General features: G+C 52.2%; 6 protein-coding genes across 6 annotated transcripts; 3 read left to right on the forward strand and 3 right to left on the reverse strand.

Annotated features, from left to right (window-relative positions):
• Window positions 1-961: 961 nt before the first annotated feature.
• IAR55_005279 (uncharacterized protein) lies at window positions 962-3120 on the forward strand (the record flags this gene model as incomplete). Its single annotated transcript, XM_066948371.1, has 4 exons — window positions 962-1378; window positions 1493-1667; window positions 1720-2105; window positions 2164-3120. The coding sequence occupies 4 exons, from the start codon at window positions 962-964 to the stop codon at window positions 3118-3120; spliced, it is 1935 nt and encodes a 644-aa protein (XP_066800939.1).
• A 382-nt stretch (window positions 3121-3502) lies between these two features.
• On the reverse strand, window positions 3503-4652 carry IAR55_005280 (uncharacterized protein; the record flags this gene model as incomplete). Its single annotated transcript, XM_066948372.1, has 4 exons — window positions 3503-3524; window positions 3626-4003; window positions 4176-4472; window positions 4603-4652. The coding sequence occupies 4 exons, from the start codon at window positions 4650-4652 to the stop codon at window positions 3503-3505; spliced, it is 747 nt and encodes a 248-aa protein (XP_066800940.1).
• A 343-nt stretch (window positions 4653-4995) lies between these two features.
• Window positions 4996-7198, forward strand: IAR55_005281 (uncharacterized protein; the record flags this gene model as incomplete). The annotated part of the gene is made up of 10 exons (XM_066948373.1): window positions 4996-5116; window positions 5173-5198; window positions 5265-5320; window positions 5407-5749; window positions 5877-6014; window positions 6069-6141; window positions 6218-6412; window positions 6475-6545; window positions 6612-6998; window positions 7067-7198. 10 exons carry the CDS (start codon window positions 4996-4998, stop codon window positions 7196-7198), a joined length of 1542 nt encoding a protein of 513 aa, XP_066800941.1.
• Window positions 7199-7664: 466 nt separating this feature from the next.
• On the forward strand, window positions 7665-9183 carry IAR55_005282 (uncharacterized protein; the record flags this gene model as incomplete). The annotated part of the gene is made up of 7 exons (XM_066948374.1): window positions 7665-7910; window positions 8100-8176; window positions 8240-8272; window positions 8336-8373; window positions 8471-8786; window positions 8857-8976; window positions 9108-9183. 7 exons carry the CDS (start codon window positions 7665-7667, stop codon window positions 9181-9183), a joined length of 906 nt encoding a protein of 301 aa, XP_066800942.1.
• A 1561-nt stretch (window positions 9184-10744) lies between these two features.
• IAR55_005283 (uncharacterized protein) lies at window positions 10745-11748 on the reverse strand (the record flags this gene model as incomplete). Its single annotated transcript, XM_066948375.1, has 2 exons — window positions 10745-10865; window positions 11060-11748. The coding sequence occupies 2 exons, from the start codon at window positions 11746-11748 to the stop codon at window positions 10745-10747; spliced, it is 810 nt and encodes a 269-aa protein (XP_066800943.1).
• A 1035-nt stretch (window positions 11749-12783) lies between these two features.
• Window positions 12784-15403, reverse strand: IAR55_005284 (uncharacterized protein; the record flags this gene model as incomplete). The annotated part of the gene is made up of 3 exons (XM_066948376.1): window positions 12784-12959; window positions 13033-14066; window positions 14127-15403. 3 exons carry the CDS (start codon window positions 15401-15403, stop codon window positions 12784-12786), a joined length of 2487 nt encoding a protein of 828 aa, XP_066800944.1.
• Between the last annotated feature and the right edge of the window lie 96 nt (window positions 15404-15499).

Raw genomic sequence — 15499 nt, forward strand, 5'->3', positions numbered from 1 at the left:
AGAGGAAGAGATGAAAGCAGATGGAGGTCGATAGTTATATATCCTACCTTCACACACTAAAAAAGGTCGGAGCGTCTCGCGAGTGAGCAGTGGTGAGTGATTGAACCGCATTTCGGTGACGTTGACGCTGTGTGGGACGGGGAGTGGCGGAAACCACGTGGGATGCCGGTGTCAGGGAATACACTCTAAGCATTAAACATCCAACCTCTCATTCACCCTTTAAGGTTGTAATGCTCCGGTGCCTTGTGCAAGTAGATCGGATGAGAACGCCTCCGATGAGAACGCCTGCCAAAACCTCGTCTTTGTCACCCGCCGAGTCATCCGCCGCGATTCTCCCTCTTGATCCGAACAATGACTGATCATCCAGGTGGAGACGGACGAAGCAAGGGAGACAGACGGAACGGTAATGGCAAACAGGGATGACTAGCACAAAAACGGGTAGATCGTCTTCTTTCTATTGATCGCGAAAGGAAAGGACGGAATGACTCATCCATCCGTGATGAGTCCCAAGGCATGATACCACCACTCAGCTCACAGTAGACAGCATAAATGTCTTGGCTCACTCACAATAGAGCGGTTCCAGCCAGTGCACACCGCTCACTACTACACCACCTGATGTCATGATCCTGGATCCCAAAGCCATCATGCATCGCTTCGTCGCGATCGAACATCCTCTCTTACACCGCTAATTCTCGGTCCCATCGTGACGTTCAGACTCGCGTTTACATGGGGATTAGTCTGCTGTCGGGTAGACGGCGTCGTGCTCCCCTCGGTTTTCGCACCGCTGCCCATCTTTTCCAGGCTCTCGTTCTCGATTCTTTTGCACATGTGTGTGAGAGGAAAGGCGACTCACTAGCTTCGTTAGCGGTTCATGCGAGACCAGCGTGATATATATCAACTTGATTGGGAATCGAAACAAAAAAAAATCCGCCCTGGTTGACTTCGACTCGTACATCGAACGATGCGCCGACTCGTTGCCATCCTGATTCTCATACTCAACCTCACCTTCTGTGTATCTCCCACACTCGCCGAGACATCCACACCAAACACGGGCGATCAGATCCAGGCCTTTCTCTTCTCCTACACCACCTCGAATCTCGTCCTGCCCATCACACCAACATGTCCTGATCCTCTCACCCTAACCCAGCTGACGACGACGAACGCGAAGACTTCCGATCCGAGAGCACCGTATACGATGGTCCTGCTCGTTCATGAACAGTTGGTCGATGGGTCGGGTATGGCCTATGAGAGGACTTATTCGGCAAGTGTGGGAGTGGGTGATTTGAGTCACACCCAGGAGATACAACACCCGTGGGGGAACGGGACTCAATTCATAGGGTGTATTTGGAGTGCGAATGGAGTTTCTGGAGGATGTCAGGTGAGTACCTGTTCTTGTAATCTTGGTGCGACATTCGACCTCTTGCTTCCACCTCCTCCCTTCTGGTCCCATATAGGTGAGACGGTAGACCGATTGACGTTCTACATTCCGCAGGACCTGCACACCGTTGTGCCAAGTGCCAACACCCAGGACGCCTATGCAACTCCCTCGTCAACCTGTCGTAGATCTGACGTCCTCGAGTCCTGGGTACCGCCTTTGAACGAGACTCTCGACGTGGATGTGAGCGGTCTGTCAGGAGAAGTAGCGATCAACGCTTGGCCCGCAGCATGTGAGTGTCACAATGGATATCACCCTGTCGTCCGCTGATGAATTTGTTCCAGGCTCTGACCTCCAGTTCACTCCCAAGAACGGTACACCACCTTACACGCTGCTCATTGCTCCAGCCGCTCATCCACCAGTCAACATCACCTCGACTACCAAATCTCCGATGAACTACACGGTCCGTCTCACCCACGGTCAAGCATTCATGGTTGGGATGTACGATTCAGCAGGGAACAGTTGGGCTTACGGACCATTACATTCGGGAGACGCCGAGGACTTGTCCTGTTTAGCCGTGGCAACTGGCGAGAAGAGTGTCCAGAGGGATGTCCAAGGCTATGGGATCGGAGCACTGGCTGGCGGTATCGGTGGTGCTTTCGTCGCGGGGGCGTTAGGAGCAGCGACTCTGATGTGGTACTTTGGGAGGCGGAATCGCAGTCGACTGAGAGTGAGCTCTGTTTCTTTCTGTCGATGAAAGTTCGGCTGACTTCTGATATGGCTTGCAGAGCGATTCCACCGCCAATCTTTACGATGACCCCCGACCTGGCTCTTACCGGACGTCTTCCGGTTCCGTCTACGGCAAACCTCAAGCCTACACCGATCAGTCACCCCAAGCGGACTTTGATACTCCCGCCACACTCTACGATCCCCTTGTCCCTGACCCTTCGTCAGCGTACCCGGCCCCACCACCTCACAAGCGTACCATATCGTATGATGGGGTGTTGTCAAGACCTCCTATGCCAGCTGCTTCCCAGAGCTTTGATACGACGGGTTATACGAATCCGTATGATCGGGCGGGTGACAGCGGTAGGAGCTCTTATCGAGATAATATAGGGTTAGAAGATTTCAGACCGACACCACCTCGTGGTCGACCAAGGAGTACCAGTGATCGTTCTTCACTGAAATCCGCTGGAAACTCTCCAGGTCACATCCAAGATCTATCGTGGCCATCAGCTTCTTCTGGGCAAATTCGAAACCCTGCAAGAAGAAGTACTGCCAGTATCACTCCTGTTCGTATGACAAACGCTGCTTCCTCAGCATCGAGACCTGACTCTCTCAACACTTCCGCCAATCGTCCTTCGGATAGGGCAGATGATGAGCCGAGTTCGCCTTCTTCCCTAAATCGCAGATCACGAAACGTGTATGTTGTACATTCCGATGGAGGGGGTGCCGACGTTCATATCCAGTTACCTGAATCCGGAGCCAATGTCATCGAACTCCCTCCGGACTATAGACCGATGCCAATGCCCGAACCTTCTCCCGCAGCTGTCCGAGACAGACCGAATAGGGGAGCAACAGGAAAGGGAGGTAGTGGTGGAGGATTGCCTTATACGTCGTTGGAGCCCACGAGGGGTAGAGCAAGCGGGTTGAGTGGGGTTCATGTGGATATGGGTGCAGACGAATTGAGAGCGAGAGCAGAGGCGGCAATGAGGGAGAAGAGAAGGCCCACCTCAGGGAAGTGAGGACTACTATAGGGCAACACTGAGGCGGAGGGAGAGTGAATCCTAGTGTGTATATGATTACCAGCCTCGAAACAGATTACGGAAGTGGAATTGGGACTATGGACGACAGGGTGCAGGGTTTGGGTTGACTTTTCTGGGCGCATTTGGGGTTTTGCATATATCGTTGTTTATAGTATGGGTCGAACAAAAAGATGTATCTTTCAGGCTTGATATGCTTGAACAGGCCAACTATTTCACAGACAACGCTGCGTGTGCTCGGGAGGAATTCCAAGCCGCTCATGCTGAGAATACACTTCGGTTCTTTTCGAAGCGCTACATCCGATTTGCTGTCTGGCTAAAAACAAAAGGGGGAGAGCCTGGTTCACTCAATGCTCTTGGAGTACTACCATTTCTCGACATCGGGTCTGGAAGCAGGTGTTCACCATCAGCAAGGACTTTTCTCACCATGCGACAGGTGGACGTTTGATCAGAGGAAAGAAGGAGTTGCTGCAGGAGAGCCGCTCACCTAAGATCCAACTCTTGAGTCCACGCACTCCTCTTCTGCTCCACCAAGAACTTGTAACTCTCAGCAATCTCATCCGGCTTCATCCTCTTCCCGTCTTGATCGTCACCCATCATTCCCTTGACTCTCTCGGTATCTATGATCCCGTCGATGATCACATGACTGACGTGTACGCCCTTGGGACCAAACTCGCGCGCGAGGGATTGGGAGAGGGCTCGACGGGCGAACATCCCCGAAGCGAGGTTGGTGAACGAGGCGCCGGCGCGGAGGGACATGGTCGCCCCTGTGAAGAGGAGGGTGCCGCGGGATCCGGTGGTGGTGTCGGGGGAGTTGGAGAGGAAAAGGGGGAGGAGGAGCGAGGACAAGTTCCATGCGCCGATGCTGTGCACAAAGTGTCGTCAGTCGTCGGTCAACACTCATTTCGTATTTCCAAGCGGGTCGATCTATGCGATCTCAAATGCAGTCTCTCATCCGATCGCTCAACTTCGAAAGTAGAAAGTAGAACACGATTGTTTCGAATACGAGTAGAAAACAAGAAGACACTCCAACTCACACACCACCCTCCAAACTCCTCCTGAGATCCTCCTCGGTCTTCTCCAAAAACCCTTTCATCTCAAACTTCTCATTCACGTTATACACCCCCACGTCCACCCTCGCATCGGGCCACGTCTCCTTGAGCTTCTCAAACGCTGTTTCGAGGGAGGCGGAGGACCCGTCGGATGAGAGTGCGAGGATGTTGGATCGGGGGATGGACGACGGGAGGTTGAGCGAGGGGAGGGAGTTGGGCAGTGATCGGGATAGGAGGAGGAGGGAGTGGGTGGGGGAGAGTGTTTTGGCGATGGATGCGGAGCTGGCAATTGCGGATTGGTAAAGAGGATCAGCAGGATGCCCTGTCTCCCGCAGATTGATCCCGGCTCATGTAGATACGGTCCATAAGATCGAGACAGACACAACAAGATACCATTCTAACCATCACTCACAGACCGGGACCGACACCTAGGATCACAGCGATACGTCTCTGAGCTGACATGGTGATCGAATTGAGGACGCCTTGAGACTTGAGTATGATGTATCGGATACTAAAGCTATCTTCCTGGTTGACTACAGCATGAATCCATCCGCTCTCACTGACTGCTTGATCCGCCTCGCTGACCGTCGTCTGTCTACCTTCATCCTTCGTCATCGTCGTCGTAAGAGCCACGCGTGCGTTCGTCGATCGTCTTTCCGACGGAAGTTGAACGGACAACTGCGGGGTCTCCGGTTATCGCTTGGTACTGGTGGACTGGATCAACTCTTTTTGCTTCTTCCATCTCCATGCCTCTATACTTCCCACCCCGTTGAAAAGCTTCCCTTGGGTCGTACAACCCACTGTCATGGCGAGTACGTCGCTCTCCCCGACCCTTCTCACGCCTTATGGCTACTCTTCGGGGACCTGTGGGTACTGTACGCCCTCAGGAAGCAGGAGTGCGAAGAGGGAGTCTAGCAAGTATGGTAGTGAGTCTGTGTCGACAGTCGTGACCAAACGGACTGGGCTGATGGGAAATGTGTAGTGGTGACGGAGCAGATGACACCTCTGGTGTGTGCCCAATGAGATGACACATCCGTTCCATAAGCTATGGCAGCTGACGGCGTTGTACCTTAGTACTACCAAGGTCTGATAGATCGTGGTTGGAGAAGATCTGGCAACTATGTGTATCAGTGAGCCATCACATTCGGCACTTTTTCGCAAGGGATGCATGTGGACAGCTGATCAAATCCCTCTTTTCTATCTGTGTCGACTCCAGTCCCGACATGGCCGCGACATGCTGTCCACAGTATACGATCCGATTAGACGCACTTCATTTCCAAGCTACCAAGAAACAAAAACAAGTGATCAATCGTTTCAATCGATATCTCGGAACAGGTTCGATTCCAGGTCAAAATCAGCCTTTTCATTCTGGAGGAGGGAAGTCGAATACTGCTGGTACAGGCAAGCCTGAGATCTCAACGAAAGCGCAAGGTAGTGGACCGAAGAAGGGCAAGGGCAGAGCCAACAGTGCTCCTAAAAGCGAGAGAGATGTACTGGCAGAATTGCATTCGTTCGAAGTTGGATATGGAGGGGAAGATGGAGCAGAACATCGGTTTGAAGTGAGCAGTCTCAATCCTTACGTTCCTCCCTCTCATCCGAATCAACTTCGTGTCGCCCAAACTCCCTTCATCCTTCCGAACACCGAGTTTCTGCCCTGGATCATTGCACTGACTGAATCTCTCGCAGACCCAACTAGTTCCCGCCAAAGCCACCAAAGAGACATTTGACCTTTATAAGCGATATCAAATTGCAGTGCATAAGGATGAACCGGGGGAATGTACGATGAAGGGATTCGATCGATTCTTATGCTCCAACCCGCTAATGGTGAGCTGCTCCAACACGCTTTACGGAAAATGGATCATACTCACCATCTGGCAGAATACACCTATAAAGTATACGAGCGGATCTAAGACCGAGAAACTACCAGACAAGTATGGTGCATGGCATCTCCGTGAGTGGTCCATCTCCCATCTCTGACCTTTGTGTAGAGGACAGCGTACGAGATTGATCCTGACAAACCTCTTCAGTGTACAAGGTCGACGGCAAACTCATCGCTATCTCGGTCATCGATATCTTACCGTCCTGCGTTAGTAGCGTCTACTTCATCTGGGATCCAGATTATGCTTGGGCTAGTCTGGGGAAACTTTCAGCTTTGTACGAAGTGTCGCTGGCCAAACGAATACACGATGCGGGAGTAGACAACATGGGATGGGTATACATGGGTGAGCTGATCAAGGCTGACGAAATTACAAAAGCAGATTACAGTTGGACTGATGTTCCGTAGGCTACTGGATACCCGATTGTCAGAAAATGAAGTACAAGTCAGAGTACGCTCCTTCATACCTCCTCGATCCGGTAAGTGCTTCTGAGTTTGGGCCTCCTCTGGTTGGATTCAGGACATTGACAGTATTTGCCTTCAAGGGGACAAATGTCTTCCATTCTTTATCGCTCTCCCTGGAGAAGTTCTTGCTGGATCATCCCAAGGGATACTTCCCGTTCACGGACATTGAGAATGGAGTCGATGTCTGCGCCGGATCAAACAAGTCACAGCAGAGGGAGATCAAGCGCGAATCATCAAATGAAGAGGAAAACATGGGAAGCGATGTAGAGGAGGAGAACGACGAAGAGGAGGAGAACGATGAAGAGGGGGAGAACGATGAGGAGGAAGCACCTGACTCCTGGCCTTCACCAACTCCGCCGAGTTTCGCCGACCCCAAGTCGCTCGCAGAAGATCAAGTGGACCAGGTTTTGGTGCTCATGAAGGGGGGTTCGGTCTTCCAGAGGGGACGTCACTTGGTCAAAGTTGGGGTGAGTTGGTCGTATCGACTGATGGACATCTGAGCCTTACTGATCTCTGCATTGTCTTCCGTGTGTAGGAACTCTCATTCAGGAATCCGAAGAGTGTTCGTCAAGAGATTCGCGAGTTCCTGGCAGCTGTAGGGGTAGATCATGTTGCTGCGGGCAGTGGAGGTGGTGTAGCAGGGAAGGCGGTCTTATTCTTTGGCTAAGTACATGGTCTTCTATGGTTCCAACTCTGCAGCAATGGCAGCTGAGTAGATATCGACTTTGTGCTGTGAATGAATGCACGCCATCATATGTACGTGCTGACCGACGCAAACCTATATACTCGTTCCGGAACGTAGGGCAGGAAGGATGCCACCACTGAATGAGTAGAGTACGAGTAGAATGTCAGTGAGATGGACGCGCCGGCGCGCCACGGTGATGAATTCCGTCCATTCGAACCAAAACGAAGCTACAACAAAGCACTTTACGAGTCGCACCGCGCTACGTATATCTACTTGAACTCGTCTCCAACACCACACTGACAGGAACGACACTCTCATCTCTGTCTTGATCACTAGCTCCGTTCCTTTGAACATACCGAACGACACATCCTTCCCTTCAAGACGTGTCAGGTCTGGGAACGTCGTTCTCACCGCCAAAGTGTCCTCTTCAATCAGATTACGACCCAAGATGACCTCCTCCTCGATGGCCATGAACGACAATGCGATCTTACCACTATCGGGCGGACCCAGCTTTTCCTCTCCATCTTACATCGGTGGTGGTGGTGGTGGTGGATCAGGAGGAGGAGGAGGCGATTGGGGAGGAAGTCATGGTGGTTTGGTTTCAGGACTAGGGCTGGGGATGGGAGATGAAGGCCCTAGAGGTGTGAGGAGTTTACCGTTGATCCTTAGACGTTTGCTCAAGTTTAGAAGTATGGTGAGTGTCCTTTGATACCGTATTCATCCGATTCGTCAGTTCGAAAGGGCAGCAAATACCACGATGGTGTCTTGTGTGAGGCGATCATGGTAGCACTCCGATCCAGGATATTGCCGTGAGGGGGACAGACTCAAGCCCCCAAGCTCATGAGACGATACGCTGTGCTAAGTTCCACTTCGACACTCGCAGGACTTCGAACTCGCCTTTTGGCAACTGACATATTTGGTCGTCGCACCTCGGAGGGTGTACAAACAGACATATCATCAGTGAGTGTGTCAAGCAGCTCATTCCGGCTTTGCAACGCTGCTGAACGGATTCCTGTGTTCAAGTAAACAAACCAAAAATCAATGGGCTAGAGATGAGTGAGTGCGGCCCGTGTCGATCTGTTCCGAGGAGAGGGCCGCGCACTAACAGTGACGACGCAGTCCAGCAATGTTAATACTCATAGCGGGATGTCTGGGAGGTATGTGATGATCTTGACTCGAGTGACCCACTTGACGAGGAAAAGCCCTATCCCACATCGGCAGACAACTGACGTCCTCCCCCTCTCCCTTTTACAGCTGCCGGCTTGACATGGTCCTTACTCTACCGACAATCACCCCTCGAAACAATATTCACCATGTTCCTCATGATCTTCCGAGACTTCCTCCTCTTCTCCCTAATAACATCCTTCATCCTCTATTTCCTCGCCAACAGACTCCTCCTGGCCCCCTCCGTACCCCACGCCTCGATCTCGGACAATCGCGTGGAATACGCTTATGCCTTTGACGTCGCTGTCAACTCGTTTTTCCCCTTTTTCTTGAGCGTCTATGTGGGGCTGTTGCCCCTTGCTGCGGTTGTCGTTAGAGATAATTGGGTTTGTCTTTGGGTAGGAAAGTGAGTCGCCGTCTCGCGATCTCAGATCGTACTTGCACAGTAACACACTCATTCATAATGTCATTATCAGCACCCTCTTCCTCATCGCACAGGTACAATATGTCTACGTGACCTATCTAGGATACAACGCCTTGCCGTTTGTCGCTCGATCAGAGCTCTTACTCTCGCCTCTACTTCCAATCTTCGGAGGGTAGGTCGTATTCCTGAGCCTGTCTGCCTCCTTGGTTCAATCCCCGCGTGACCATCACTGCTCTTCCTTATGGGTCAGGAGACGCTATCACGCTGAGGGTCTCAGCTGACGGCTATTCTTCACTCGCTCAGATATTTGCTCAGCTTGTTAGGCTTCAACACTGCCAAACACGCGCTCGAGCTGTATTTCGGACAGAGTTGGAAGTGAGGCGTGTCTGGACGGGTGCTTATAGGACAACGGGCGAGTCCGGCACAGCAACGAGTGACGTGCGCACGGATGTAGCTCTCAAACTGCTTGCAAGTGTGGTGTAATGGCCCTGCATGTACACGCCAGAGGAAGATCAAAAGATGAAAATAGGAATTTGGCGAGGTGTTGAAAAGGGACGACTGTTGACTGGGGATCTCTCGCCAAGTGGAAAGTACAGCACAGGGATGTAATGCTATGAAAGAACACTGCCTATTGTCCAAGCCTGTATGGGGATCCAATCACCACGAGCCAAAGTAAAGCCTCGTACCGAGCACCAGGTTTATATTGCGAAAAGATGGACATGTCATTTACGTCCACAACCGACAATCTCATCTGCGACAATGCACTGCATACGATAGGAACCAACGAGTCGCCGCGGGTTTAAAGATGATAATCAAAGATAGACTGACTCGGTGAAGGAGGCACCATTGTATGAAAGGATGGCGCGTATGAACTCGGTGTGGCACTACGATTCACGAGGTCAATCACTCATCATCAAAAATCTCGAGCCTAAAGCAATTCCTTAAGGAAACGTCGATCCGACCATTGGACTCACGAAGCTTTGTATGAAAATGGGCCAGAGCTCAGTGTGAATCTCGTCCAAGGATTACCAGATGCTGTGAGCTGGCTTGCATAGAACGATCCTGTCTGCGTGTCCGTATCTGTTTGTGTGGTAGATTGTTGCCAAGCAGCAGGATACAAGCTGTTAGGTCCGGAGTATGCGGAGCCATAACCACTTGGATTCCAACCTGAGAAAACGGTCGAGTCAGATAAATACCGTTCCCAACCGTATCCAGTGGATATATCCGCTTGGACAAAGGTGCAAGAGCAAGAAAGGACATCTTGGCACCGCGTCCAAGAAGATGTCGGCACATCATGCCGACACCGGTCCTTCTGAATACGCTTCCTATAAGCAAGTACTCACCGCTGTACATCCTTGCCCGTCCAATATCCCTCAACGTGGTACGTGCCAACTCCTCGTGCAACGAGTCCAAGACTGTCCCGTCTCCCGTCCCGATACGAGTGGCGGATCTCGTCCCGTATCTGCCATCCACCGCTGACTGATTCTGCCATTTCCCAAATACGTCCTTGAGCGAGCGAGTGGGTGTTGGTCCGATCGGGTCTTTATCTCCTTTTTTTACAGTTTGTGAGTCTGCTCGAGATTGATCAGAATGTAGTGGTATCAATGACAGTCTTTGAAGACGATAGGGTCTTTGCGATCCACTTACCATCACCATCGGTAAGTATAGCCCCGCTCATCATTTTCGTACCATCAGTCACTAGACACTCTTCGTCATCGTCACCATCATCGTCATCCTCATCGTCATCGTCATCGTCATGATCCGATAAAGGTCTTCGATCTCGTGTGAAAGGCGTCTGGTCTCGTTGCCGACTATAAGTTCGTCTGCGTACCGTACATTTTCCTGATCAGCTCTACGGTCTGAGACAAAGCCTGCTTCATCTTCTGTGACGGTCTCATCCGGTGATTACTGGCGAATTCTCGTATAGAGAGTTGCTGCACTTACTTGGTCGTTCCTTCTTCTTCTTCTTCTTGTGCTTCTTGTTGATCTTCTTCTCCATCCGAGACTGTAGCTTGGAACCGGGACTGTGATCTGCCCCGAGTATCTGAGCCTTCGTCGCCCCTGCGAGATCTCCGAGGGGTCAGTGGTCAGCGCTTGTCAAGGAGTCACAATGGCGATGCGATGGAAAGCGGCATGACCATACCATGAGGACCCTCGGTCGTAGAATGACGATTACAGCAGTCCGTTTCATGGATAATCTCTGGAGTATAGTACAGTACAGGGCGTGGCTTGGCTTGGCATGGGGATAGACTCACGCTCGAAAGGTTGTTGATGTCCCAGGATCCTGTCTACGATCTCTAGTACGAGTAGTCGTCCGATCATGAAACGTAAACGCCGAAGCCCATTCGAGCCCACCGTCGGACAGGGTACCCCCCCTCCCGCTCCTACTGTCGTTCTCACTCCCCGCCGATGTCTCTTCCATCACGACAGGTCTATGTCCCTCATCTTCCATTCTCCTCCACTGCTCATTCTCGACCCTATTCCTATCCGAATCCGAGGCCAACCGTCTCAGTCTCGTCCTCACATAGTCTTGTGGGATCTCCCTCTCCTGTCCATTCTCATCGATGAACGTGAGTGTGAGATCATCGAGCCGATCCCAGTCGGTTCTCGGACCCGTTGAAGGTGAATCGAAATGAGATTTGGGTGGAGATTTCCTCTCAGACCATTTGTACTCTCTCTCAACACTCGATTCATCTCTCTCAACGCTTGACGCCTCGTCCGTTGATCCGGAGGTGGGACCGTCCACCCCCGAAGGACGATAATACCTCGACGGATTATACTTACTCGAAGCACGTCGCTTAGGTCGTGCTCGTCTGTGACGGTGACGGCCTAGATGATCTGTTGAGGCTCCTGATAAGATGGATGACGAGCTTGATCCTTCGCCGTCGCCATAGGAAGTGCCGGGAGAGGCGATCGTCTCGGGTTCGTCTTTGAATCCTACCATGATCAATCTGATCCACTGAGTATAAATTGCGTTGTGGTCTCTGTCAGTCCGGCAGCTTCAGTGTGATCAAGTAAGTACATTCGACGAGATAGGTAGCAAGAGGAGAAACGAGAGCACACCGCGAGGAGCTATATCAGCTCTCTGCTCCACGAGTTGCTACTCGTAATCAGCACACATGTCGTACCAGGAGTGCGTTTTCTCCTTTGCGGTTCAGTGAAAGGATGGCATGATCATCTGAAACTGGACCAGAAGGGATCGCTGCTGGTCATACTTTGTGTATGCACAACAGTAGTTGATTGAAAACACTAGAATGTTCTGGACTCTCCCAGCACATTCGCATTGACAATTTCCTTGATCGTGGACGAGGTTTCCAGCTCTGCCCCGACAGATGATTAGCCGGTCCCACGAGTCGAATCCAGTCGTTCACATTAGACGGTCTGCCCTGAGAGTCATGACGATCCAAACCAATGCATTCGGCTCAGCCGATCATACACACCGAGAAGGAAAAACTGAACACAATTCACACGCATGATGAGGAAGGAATAGTACTATAAGTGATCTATTGGATCGATGAAGGGTTATTCGGAAAGTGTATGCACGTGGGAAGACAGAGAACGGATCAGATGAAAGAGAGATCGTACAAGCTGGAGCGTATCATGGGGCGGAAAGGACAACACGGGAGTTGAAGAGGAAGATGTTGGAAGTGGAAAAAGAGGATGAAATGGTCGTTATTATTAAGTCATATCGCGAGAGAAGAAAGAAAAAACATGTTTCCGCCGTGTTATCATTATCGTGATATCGTTATTAGATCGTTTTCGTAAAAGTTCGTGCAATTCAAGCTATTCTTCGACGAAGCGGAACAGATGCGTTGTATTGATGTGATGTATTGGGGTATGCGATGCAACTTGGTTGTGTCGGGTGTCGGTAGCGACAGCTAGAGCGGGGTGAACGGTAAATGAGGCGGTGCGGTGGTGACCGTGGACTATGAAAGGCGTGGTGATCTTGTGTCGAATAACGACGACCGCAGCACTTGTGTTACACACAACAGCCATACCCACTCTTCCCTTCATCTGCCCCATCGGGCCCCTGACCGCCCTTCGAAGGATCAGCCAGCATCACACTGTTCTTCTTCCGCAACACCCTTTCTCGTTCAATCTTGTCTTTGCGCTTCACGAGGAGAGACGAGATCGATTTGAACAATGCTTCAACCCCTAATACACAAATGAGACCGTCAATATGTTGCCACCTACCTGTGCCGGCAATAGTACGAAATAGCAGACTCACCTTCACCTGTCAAGGCACTGCATTCCCCTAGTCGAACACCCTCCACCTCTATTCCCCACATCCCCTCACTAGCCTCGTCATCACTGTTCCTCGGCGTTGGTAGGCCACACAGTCTCTCGTCTCGTCCGAGACTACCTCCTCTGCCCCTGCCCATCTGCTTCTTGAATCCTGATCCGCCGACGCCAGCCGACATCGGAGTCAAGATCTCCCCACTCGCCTTTTTCTTGACGCCATCGCCAAATTCACCCAGCGCCTCGGCCGCTGATGGTCCTTCGCCCATCTTCCAACTTCTCGAGGACCAGTCCTCGCTCTTGCGTCGGGAATTTCGAGGCTCGTAGCTCGATAGCAAAGGGCTGCTCTCAATGCGTACCCGGGTCGTCGGAGCCGGGTAACCGCTCGGCTGACAAGAATCTGGGATGAAGGGGTTGTCAGCGTGGCGAGGACTGGTAGGTCCTTCGGTGATTTGATGAAGGCTGGAGACGGCACCGCTCATACTTGTCGTTCGATTCAGTCCAAGGACGCCAGAAATGGAGAATCGCCCGCCTGATACCCGGTGTCCTGACACGGGCTCGGCTGGGGTGATCGACGGGGCGACGGGTTCCGTGAAGATGGCGGAAGTGGGCTTGGTCGGAGATTGCAGAGTGGGAAAGGCTAGCAGCTTAGGTGTTGCGGGAGTCAGGAACTTGACTGTTGGCAGCTTGACCGGAGACGTCTTGACCGGAACAGATTGCGCCGAATCCTTTGCGGGGTGAGGATTTGTTGTAGGGAAAGGCACGGTTGAGGAAGTTCGTGATAGCTCGGCAGGCTTCGGCAAGGGCACATTCGGTGTCGATCGAATAGCACTCGTTTCTATACTTGACAGAGCGCCGAAAGAGTGGGATCGTGAGGGCGTCTGGCTGTTGATGGAACTGGAGCGGGAGACAGACGTAGACGTGCGGAAGAGACTTCGATGGGGAGGGGAGAGCAGAGGGGGAGGCGTGGGAGGCGGTGGGGGCTTGATCCAGGAGCGAATGATCTCACGAGCGTCTTCGAATCTGACCGGGTGTTTTTGATCAGCTTCCCCCGGAATGAGACTGACATTCTTCCGAGCTCACTGGATTTCCCGTCTCCTCTCCAGATCTGTCTTTGCTCCTACCACAAAGATGACAGTCTCCTTTGGTACAGTCCGACCCAGCTCTTCCAGCCAACTCCTGACATCATCAAAACTCTGTCTATCGGATACGTCATACACCAACACGCAGACGTGGGCTCCCCGGTAGTAGATTGGTGCCATTGATCTGAAACGCTCCTGTCCTGCTGTATCCCAGATTTGGAGTTTCACGCGGACTCCTGAGTGAACGAGCTTGCGAGTGTGGAGTGAGGATCCGATAGTCGCTGCTGCAGGAGTAGGAGAGAAAGTACGAGTAGTGTATCTCAAGATCAGGGACGTCTTGCCGACACCTTGGGATCCAAGCAGAACGACTTTCGCCTCCAACCCTTCTGGACCACCAAGATCAGGAGGGGCCATATCGATTGGCACGGCGGTACCAGGCCGAGGAGGCGTGCTTCCGGCTTCATTCAGCGCTCGAGGACCGTTAGACGATCCCGTCGGTCCATACGAGCTGGTGCGAGGCATTGCTGCGTTTGATCGGAGCTTCGTACGGGAATCTGCAATACGACTCTCGGTCATGCGAACAGAGGTCTGATGGGGATAGGGATGAGCAGTTTGACTACGTCTAGGTCGAGGTGGTGGTCCCACGGTCTTTTGTCTCGCAGGTTTAGCCTCACTCGCTGTCTTAAGCGGCGCACTGGACGACACCGACCGACTTCCACTGCCGCTCCCAACGTGAGGAGAGAGTGAAGGGGGATCTGCAGGTATCTCGATAGTGATCGCTGGGAGACCTCTCGGTGTTCTGTCACTCTCTTGAGCGAGAGGTCGCAGTTGTTCATCGTAAGGGGTCGCGAGATCGATCTCGTAGGGCGAATCATCAGCTGGAGGCGCCAGCTTGACCATCATGGTGGGACTTAGCACCTTGCTACCGGGAGGTGATGACTCGGGTGTAGGAGGCAGTGGTTTTTGAGGAAGTATCTCGGGGCTGACGGTTGGAAGACTGGTCGTCGAGCCTTTCGGGGCGAGGGGAGGCGGCATGGAATTGAGGATACTGACCGGTCGGTCGTCCGGCGGTGGTGGACCAAGAGCAGAAAAGGAATGGGGCATCGGATACGGCGACGTATGTCGGTGCTGGAAGGAAGGGAACGGTACTGTCACTTGTGGGACAGGAGATGGGAGGGAAGGAGGTAGTTCCGCGTGAGCCGAGACGGATCCAGAGGGGTTGAAAATCTCGATATCCGGGAAGGGTTTAGAATAAACAGGAGAGGCCACCAAGCTCATGTTGAGGGGAGGAGACGAGAGTCAGAGCTGTTGCCGTTGTTCGTTGTACAGCTCGGATGAGTGTAATTGATGAATGGCCTAGATTATGCTAACGTG

The sequence above is a fragment of the Kwoniella newhampshirensis genome, chromosome 11 (genome assembly GCF_039105145.1).
Source record: "Kwoniella newhampshirensis strain CBS 13917 chromosome 11, whole genome shotgun sequence".
Lineage (NCBI taxonomy): Eukaryota > Fungi > Basidiomycota > Tremellomycetes > Tremellales > Cryptococcaceae > Kwoniella > Kwoniella newhampshirensis.